This window comes from Camelina sativa, chromosome 16 (assembly GCF_000633955.1).
Source record: "Camelina sativa cultivar DH55 chromosome 16, Cs, whole genome shotgun sequence".
NCBI lineage: Eukaryota > Viridiplantae > Streptophyta > Magnoliopsida > Brassicales > Brassicaceae > Camelina > Camelina sativa.
Window position 1 is genome coordinate 12172009 of NC_025700.1, and position 10127 is coordinate 12182135.

A 10127-nucleotide genomic window follows, 5' to 3' on the forward strand; every position below is an offset into this window, starting at 1 on the left:
GAATGCAACTGCAAAAGCATCAAAACAATCAAAACCTATACCTTATAATAGAATAATGTTGATGAATTACCTATAACTCATTTATAGAAAACGATTCATGGGCATGCGTCAAATGGACTTGAAATGTGGATCCTTCGATCATCTTATGATGACTAGTTTCTTGCAACATAAACTCACATAATTTATAGAGTATGGAGTTAAATCTAAAATGTAAAGCAGTAGTAACATATTTGAAAAAAATATTTTCTCTTTACTAAAATGTGAATTTGACAAAACATTTTATAATGTTTATGTAAGATTTGTAATTGTCATGTTATTGATATTCAATAAATTTGTTTCGATATTCAATCAAAAATCTGTGACTTTTAATAGTACCGTTGAACATTGACTAGCAAATAGAGTATTTTTGATTGTTTGACTAGCCATTAAATAATACGAAGAATAACAATTATTACATACTTTCTCCGTTTCAAATTAATTGTCTTTTTGTAATTAATTTTTATTTTATTTTAGGTGTCGTTTTCGTTCTCCAATGTTATTTTTAGTAGAAATTATTTTATGTATCCCTTATTAAACAATTAAAATACTAAATATTTTGGAATTTTAATAATCCAACAAGGGTACAATCTATTTTCTTAACCTGTGTGGAACAATCTATAACGACAACTAATATGAATCGGAGAAAGTATTATCTTAAATGTCAACATATATAAACTTATCTTAAATGTCAACATATGCAGAATAATATAATTTGCTACTGGATTTAGTTTTGATAATTTTGATATGTTATAACTTATAACAAGTTTTTTTTTTGTGCACCCCACTATAAGAAGTTCATAACATTGAATAATTAAGGCGATTGTTTTATAATATTAATTATACATCAGTGATGATTATCTATTACATTGAAATAATGTCTCTTTTATGTAAATACTTATATTTTGAGGTAAGTAGTGAACTTTTATTCACTTAATTTTCGTACATTTATATTTGGGTTGCCGCTATAATACAACCCATACTTATCTCATTCTCAGTTTTCCAACCCATACTTTTCATCTCTTTATCAAACATCCCAAACTTAATCTACTCTACATAAAACAACATGTACTTTTAAAAATATCTAAAACAGAACCCCTCTATTTGAGATAGAAAATAACGATCACTAAACCCAATAAAACCAACTAATCACGATTACTCATTCGTGTTTGACTCAAAACACACGATATATGAGTCAAGACGATAAACGACTTAGTTTTGTGAGAAAAAGGAGACGACGCTGTTTAGCCACACAAATGAGGTTTAGAAGAAAGAATCTGGGNGGGGCTGATAAGCAAATCCGTAGGCCGAGACTCTCTCGCGATCTGAATATCGATACCCTTTGCTCTACCAATGACCCTCAGAAACTTGCCTCCAGCAATCCTGACAACTCCTGTACGCTCTCCGGGATCTCCCACGATACCCGCACTCTCTGCACACTCCGGGGTAATGAAGCTATGAGTAGTTCCAGAATCAAACATAACGTGGGACTTAAACCCGCCCACCAACAAGGTCCGTACACAAACCTCATGTGTTGAGAACCTAACATTGTATCATAGGACAACATAAAATCCGAACATACTAAGAATTCACAAAGACAAAGTATCAGAGATTATACCTGTGATCGCCCCGGCACTGGTCCCACCAATCTCTACAATCGTGTAAACCCGTGACGCATGCTCAATCCGTGCCACCTGCTGCCCTCCTGGCTGCACCTGCTGCAACGCTGCCACTGCTACCGGCTGCAACTTGGGACAATAGGGCTTGATGTGCCCTGGTTCCCTACAATAGTAGCACACACGATCTCCTGTCGACGGGGCACTCCTCTTGGGACAGCTAGCAATCTTGTGATCCTTGCTCCCACACCTGAAGCAACTCGCACCACTCGACATCTGCCTAGCCTCCCACTTCCTCTTGGTTCCCTGCGCAGGCTTACCGCCCTTGCTAGAACCTCCCTGATGCTGAGCCCTACTAGGCTGGACTGCTGGGCTAGCTGCCACTGACTGCGCCCGGCTATCCTCCTCGATCCCTGCTGTAGTCTCAACCAGCTCTGCACGCGAAGCATAACTCCGCCCCCTATAGTGAACCCTCAAGTCATCACGTAGGGCCCTCAAGAACCTCCTGATCTGAGCCTCCTCAGACTCCATATCCCGACCCCCATACCTCAGAAGTCGACTGAACTCCAAGTCAAGCTCCCGCACTGACTGAGTCCCCTGAGCTAGCTGAAGGAACTGCACCTCCAACCTATCCAGTGCCTCCCTAGGGAAATACTTGTTGTTGAACTCCAAGACGAAGTCAGCCCAAGACATCTCCCTCTGCACTCTCCTGACTGCCACAGAACTCCACCACAACTGAGCATCACCAGTCTAATAGTGGACCCCAATGTCCACCCAAAACCCCTCAGGACACCTTAGAGTATGGAAGTTACGTTCCACAAGCCTGCTCCACGCATCCACAGCGGTAGGATCTGTAACTCCCGAAAACCGCTCGGTACCAATACGGCCCATCTCTGCCAGCATGCTGATATAACGATAATGGACCCCCACATCCGCAGCCACTGGCTGCCGCTCCTCCGCCACCACTGATGGCACTACCTGAGCCTGAGCTAGTGCCACAAGTGGCAACCGCTCCAACAACTGTGCCAGCAAACCCGCAAGGTCGAAACCCGGGACTCCACCCATTGGGACACCCGCACCTGGGACCCTAACATCACCGGCTACTGGAGCATCTACACTGCCCCCTCCGGCCACACTCACGGAATCCCCCTAGACACCTTGCGACTCGCCGACACCCTCTGCTGTCACACTCTGGTCCGCAGTCTCACTAACCATTGGGACTCTGTCCCTACCACGACCACGTCCGCGTCCACGACCACGTCCGCGTCCACGACCACGTCCGGGTCCACGAGAATTCGACTTTTATTGTAAACTGATTTAGAGATCATATTTGACTGAGAATTCATGTCATAATTGACAAGTATTCAGTTTCAAGAACTTAGTCAAATATGTAATCCACTTACTTTTTGACTACTTATTGACCTGTTTTTGGAATAAACTATATGAGTCAATGTTCTATCATTACATTTATAGGAAATATATATATTGTTAAATTTATTTAGAAATATGTATATTTTTATCAAAACGAAAATTATCAAATTATTAATGATAAAATATTGACTCATATAGCTTATTTCCAAAATAATAATTAGTCAAAAATTATGTCAGTTACGACATAAATATCAGTCACATATGACATAAAATTTAAGCCACTTACCAAAAACGGTTAAATTTTTATACATTAATTTAACAATTACTGAAAATTCTTTATTTAGTTTAATATTATTATTTCATAATTTTCATATTTCCGATAAATGTATTCTTCATTTAGTTTAATATTTTGTGGCTTGTAAGTATGGTTATTATATCGATATAACAACCAAACATTTCCAAAAATTGTATTCTTCATATCTCACAAAAAAAAGACTTAACTTAAAACTCTTTATTTTTATTATTATTTTAAATTAACGTTGTATTACCTCAATTTAAGCAAAAAAAAAAAAGAAAAAAAATTAACATAAAAAAAGTTGAAAATATGAAGACTGGAGGGTCACATTTTTGAAATATTAAAATGCTAATCCCATTTTGACATTTTGTATGTGACATTTTGAAGTATTTCTTAACTTAATTTATTTTAACCTTGTTTTTTTGTTTTCTCTCAACTCAACTTGGATATAAAAATACAATTTTGACTTTAATCAAAACAAAATGAAGAATTATTAACTTATATATGAATTAAATTAAAATATACAAGAATGTGAGAGTTTGTATTACCCCGGTTTCGGGACATGCGAAGAGGTTTAAATGAATTGATTTGGCCACCTATGTCACTAAAGTGCGCTTATCTTTTTGGTCAAGGGTCCAGTACCGCCATATTCGGAGACTATGTGGCTTGTAAGTACGGTTGTTATATCGACTTCGGATGACGATCCGGAGGCACGCTGTAGGGTAGCAACCTGAGAGACGAATACTGGACTTCTTTTTATATTATGTCATGAGGGCTTCGGCCCGATGAGGAGCCAATATTATGGCATGCAGATTTCATCCTGATGAGGAGCCAATAGAAACTCAAGGTTAAGGCCTATGAGTAAAGGAAAGTCCAAAAGTCGAGAGCAAATAATGCCTGAAACCTGAGTTTATCGCCTAGAGGTGACATTGGTGGATCGGTCGGAGGAGTGCGGGCCGTGGAGTCCTTGGCTGATGGTTGTTTGAGATTCGAGGACGAATCTATATTAGGGGCAGAATTGTAACATCCACAAATCGAAATGCCGGTTTAGGGGATGCATCGGTCGACACACTATGTGCATCGGTCGATGCAAGGTTGGTTTTCGTGAATGGGTTTAAATTAAACGTTGCGTTTTGGGGTTAGGAAAACCCTGGAATCGCTTATGAAAGCAGAAACTCGAGGGTTTGGTCGAGTTTGGCCGTTTCTGGAGAAAAAGAAATAGAGAAAGAAGTTTTTTAGTGTTTTGAGAGTTCTTGGTGTTTTGAGTCTGTTCTTGTAGAGATCTGTAGCTGAGATCGTTGTAGGAGCTTCCTATGAGTGTGGATCTTCTTGTTTGTGGTTTAGAATTTTCTTGGAAAATGTGAGTGCATGACCATTGCTTATCTAAGCTTGAGATTTTCTTAGATAATTCATGTTCCTGCACTCACCTTTGCCAAGAAGATTCTGACCTTCAGACAAGCAGATCTACACTCCTAGCAAGCTCTTACAACGATTCCAGCTACAGATCTCTCCAAGAACAGCTACAAATCTCTCAAAACTCTCAGGAACACTTAAGAACTTCTTTCTCTCTTTTTTTTTTCTCTCCAAAAATGGCCAAACTCAGTCAATATTTATACTCCATTCTAGGGTTTTTCTAACCCCAAAACGCAACGTTTAACTTAAGAAAAAAATATATATTTCAAAGCTATACATGCTATAGTGAGTATTCAAATGCACAAAGAATCAGAAAAACCCACAACAGTTTGTGATGAACTACATTGACATTGTGTTTGATCTCAAAGTCATCTTTCAAATGAAAAATCATAGTGTATAGATATTCTCATAAGTGTTTTTAAAATATTTAATATATGTTATACATTCATACATTGTTATTATATTTGAAAATAAATATTTTATAAATTATAATAGGAAAAGGCAAAATTGAATTTCTAATTACATTCTGGTTTAGTTTTTTTTTTTTTTTTGTTCACCACATTCTGGTTTAGAATTATTTAATTAAAATTGTGATTTAATTTATATATGTATATATATCGTTAACTAGAATAGCATAAAAATATTATAATGTAAACAAGAATGCAACTGCAAAAGCATCAAAACAATCAAAACCTATACCTTATAATAGAATAATGTTGATGAATTACCTATAACTCATTTATAGAAAACGATTCATGGGCATGCGTCAAATGGACTTGAAATGTGGATCCTTCGATCATCTTATGATGACTAGTTTCTTGCAACATAAACTCACATAATTTATAGAGTATGGAGTTAAATCTAAAATGTAAAGCAGTAGTAACATATTTGAAAAAAATATTTTCTCTTTACTAAAATGTGAATTTGACAAAACATTTTATAATGTTTATGTAAGATTTGTAATTGTCATGTTATTGATATTCAATAAATTTGTTTCGATATTCAATCAAAAATCTGTGACTTTTAATAGTACCGTTGAACATTGACTAGCAAATAGAGTATTTTTGATTGTTTGACTAGCCATTAAATAATACGAAGAATAACAATTATTACATACTTTCTCCGTTTCAAATTAATTGTCTTTTTGTAATTAATTTTTATTTTATTTTAGGTGTCGTTTTCGTTCTCCAATGTTATTTTTAGTAGAAATTATTTTATGTATCCCTTATTAAACAATTAAAATACTAAATATTTTGGAATTTTAATAATCCAACAAGGGTACAATCTATTTTCTTAACCTGTGTGGAACAATCTATAACGACAACTAATATGAATCGGAGAAAGTATTATCTTAAATGTCAACATATATAAACTTATCTTAAATGTCAACATATGCAGAATAATATAATTTGCTACTGGATTTAGTTTTGATAATTTTGATATGTTATAACTTATAACAAGTTTTTTTTTTGTGCACCCCACTATAAGAAGTTCATAACATTGAATAATTAAGGCGATTGTTTTATAATATTAATTATACATCAGTGATGATTATCTATTACATTGAAATAATGTCTCTTTTATGTAAATACTTATATTTTGAGGTAAGTAGTGAACTTTTATTCACTTAATTTTCGTACATTTATATTTGGGTTGCCGCTATAATACAACCCATACTTATCTCATTCTCAGTTTTCCAACCCATACTTTTCATCTCTTTATCAAACATCCCAAACTTAATCTACTCTACATAAAACAACATGTACTTTTAAAAATATCTAAAACAGAACCCCTCTATTTGAGATAGAAAATAACGATCACTAAACCCAATAAAACCAACTAATCACGATTACTCATTCGTGTTTGACTCAAAACACACGATATATGAGTCAAGACGATAAACGACTTAGTTTTGTGAGAAAAAGGAGACGACGCTGTTTAGCCACACAAATGAGGTTTAGAAGAAAGAATCTGGGGAAAATTGAACTAGGGCTCTTCAGAATTGGGGGACATCGATTAGTCCTTTGGTGTATGGGAGTGATCCAAATGATCTCGGTCATAATACCAAAAGAAATGCAACTGAAGAAGATACCGATGGTTTCGAGAAAGTCACAGATGAAGATAGTGTAGCTGTTGGACACGAGGAGAATAATGGCCGTCGCAAGCAGGGATGATGGAGATAAGAGGACAGAGACAATGGTAGTGGTAAAGCTGGTGATGACACGCTCACAATGATCAGGTATGGGTTGTATTATAGCGGCAACCCTTTATATTTTTGTATGGAAGTTTTCCACTTAAATTGAACGAGAGGAAACAAATTTAGTTTGTTTGGATCAAACCCATAATTAAAAGCTAAAAATATTAAACACTAAAAACCCATTTTAGGAAACTAATACAAAATAGAAGAATGGCAAAGTAATGAAAGTAAACAATTTCACGTATGATAATGAATAGATGTATGAGAGTAAAAAGGTCTAGGAAAAATCAAAAGGAGCAGTCGAAAGTCAAAACTAAAGCATTTGAGAGGGAAAGTTGAATTAATTACACTGAAACTAGAAGACATGTTCAGGCGTCTATGAAGAAATGAAGGAAGATTACTTTATTCCTAATGATGGAGGCTTGATTATCTTTATGACTTATCTATTCAAAATTTTTGCATTCCATGGTACGTAAGAATTCTGATCCTATAGTTTCTTGTAACCAACTCGCATCGAGTATTTAGACTAGAATAAACAAATATAGTTTTTAGTAATTTTTTCACCTTTTTAATATCTCTTTTTATATGCACAGTACACAATACACAGTACAGCATATTAATCTTAGTGTTAGCATAGGAATTCTGGTTCATTTGGATTTTTTGGTAAGTAGGTTAAAACGAAAAGAAGTTCTCCTTCGAACACTACAAAAAAATAATCATTTTATATCATTTATTTTGATTATTTGTATTACTTATAATTGACGTAAAAAACATTTACATCACTTAAAGAAATGATTTATAGTACATTGATGCAAATAATTCACATCATTTCTTTTACAACTGATGCAATTGTACATAATATTTGCATCAGTTATTGTAATGATGTTAATTTTGTGTCAATTACAAAAAATGATGTTTCTTTTAAAAATCATTTTATGTAAGTGATCTTAGTATTTGTAACAGTTATAATAACTGATATATATATATGTTTATATCACTTATGAATAATTAATATAAAAAATGTTATCAAATAGAAATGATTTTTTTTTCAGAAATTTATACAAAATAATTAGTTAAAATTTCAAAAAATTTACTATTTTATTCATTTAAAAATGGGCAAATAAAAAAATTTCGATTAAAAATGAAAACGACAACTAAGTTGAAAAAAAAAACTAAACATAGAATGACAACAATTTTGAAATAGAAAGAAGAACATTTAGGGTCGGGATCTTTAGTGAAACAGATGATCCAAAAAATAAAATCTATGGTGCATTTTCTATTTGGTTCCTTGCACCAACCTCGTCACATAGTTTCTCATAGAGATCTTCATACTTCTCCAGCAACTGCTTTATGACTTCCTTATCCTTAATTGTCATTGGATCGACTTTCCACCACACGTCCTTCTCCACTGGCAGTGCCTCTGCCTCAGCCTTTGCCATGGTCATCCCTTTCTGTTTCTCCACATCAACCTTCTCTATAAGATTGTTATAGACTTGGCAGAGTTCTTCCATCTTCTCTTTATGATGAACATCTATGTTCGATTGTTGTGGCAGTGAGGTGGACGAAGAGCCCTCACTGTTGAGAAACCGCTTTGAAATGACTTCAAAGGATGAACTGCCGAATGTGTATGGGATTCCACTATTGGAGTACACAAGAAACCCAACATTAGCACCACATAGAAGGGACAGCTCACTGAGCTTATTGTAGATCTTTTGTTTGCATTTGTAGAATGTAATTGTGCGGTCTGCACAATTTTCTATTTTTTTCATGTTAATTTTTTGGCTTTCTTTGATTTTTCTCAAACTCATGTTGGAGACAAGAAAAAAAAAAGTTTTAAAGTAAAAGAGGACGGACTATAAACTTATTTTTCTTTTTCTTTTTGTTAGCTAAGGAATACGTTTTTTTCTAAGTGCAAGACTGACATTATATAAATAAATGATGATAGTAAATATTAAATACATAAAAATTGGTCAAAACTTTATCAAATTAATATTTGGAAATTCGACCATTATTGTAAACTGACTTAGAGTTTATGTCATATTTGACTGAGAATTTATGTCATAATTGAAAAATATTTAATTACAAGAACTTAGTCAAATATGTAATCCACTATTTTATTGACTACTTATTATCTTGTTTTTGGAATAAACTCTATGAGTCAAAGTTCTATCATAATTATCAATATTTGAAATTATTATTTTTAAAAAATAAAATATCAGTAGAAATACTATTCACCAATTATATGATATATTTATTTTGTACAAAAGAATAACTATTTAGTTATGATAAAATCTTGACTCATATAATTTATTTCCAAAATAAGAATTAGTCAAAAAAAGTTTGTAGTTAATTAAGTTAATTACATAGTTGAATAATTTATTGTAATGAAATATTTGTCAGTTATGACATAAAAAACCTCAGTCATATGTGACATTAACTCTACGCCACTCTATAACATTGGTCAAATTTCCAAACATTAATTTAAAAAGTACTGAAAGGTTTTTATTCATTTTAATAATTACTACCATTTTAATTTATATAATTCCAAAACCTCACAAAAATAAAATAGACTGAAGTTTAAGACTCTTTATTTTTTTAATCAAAGTATTATTTTAGCTCCTAGATCAGCTTTACAAAATGAAAGAAATAAAATAAAATTAACAATAAAAAAGTTAAAATATAAAGACTTGCTAAGGTCAGTGTATATATATACCATTATTATTTTATTTTATATATATATATATATACATATATGTACCATTATTGAAATGGGAGAACTTGCTAAGTTTAGTGTATATATCATTTCAACATTAATGTGACCATTCTGTCTTGGTATTTCTCAACTTAATTAATGTTCATTTTTGTTTTTCTCCAACTCATCATTGGGCTAAAAATACAATTTTGACATAAATTATTTAACATAAGTCTGAATTTTGTTTAAATCTACAAAAATGTGACAGTCTGGATGTATTTTGATTCCAAAATCCTAGATTACGTACATCAACAAAAACTAATATATATATATAATTTAGGACATTAAAACTTGAATCTCAACCGTATAAAAGTACAATTTGTTTAAAGAAAATTTATTAGAAATGCCTTTTTGAGATACTACTTTTCAAAAATACCATTTTTTATCCTCTTTAACACAATTACAATATGTTAAATTAATTTTTAGATTTTTTAGGTTTAGGTTCTC

The 10127-nt window shown here is 33.1% G+C and overlaps 1 protein-coding gene across 1 annotated transcript; it reads right to left on the reverse strand.

The window, feature by feature from the left end:
• Positions 8191-8697, reverse strand: LOC104753593 (agamous-like MADS-box protein AGL61). Its single transcript, XM_010475824.1, has one exon. It carries the CDS (start codon positions 8695-8697, stop codon positions 8191-8193), a length of 507 nt encoding a protein of 168 aa, XP_010474126.1.

Excerpts from the sequence above, each read along its gene's own strand:
- LOC104753593 (XM_010475824.1), bottom strand. The coding sequence starts at position 8,697 with ATGAAAAAAATAGAAAATTGTGCAGACCGCACAATTACATTCTACAAA.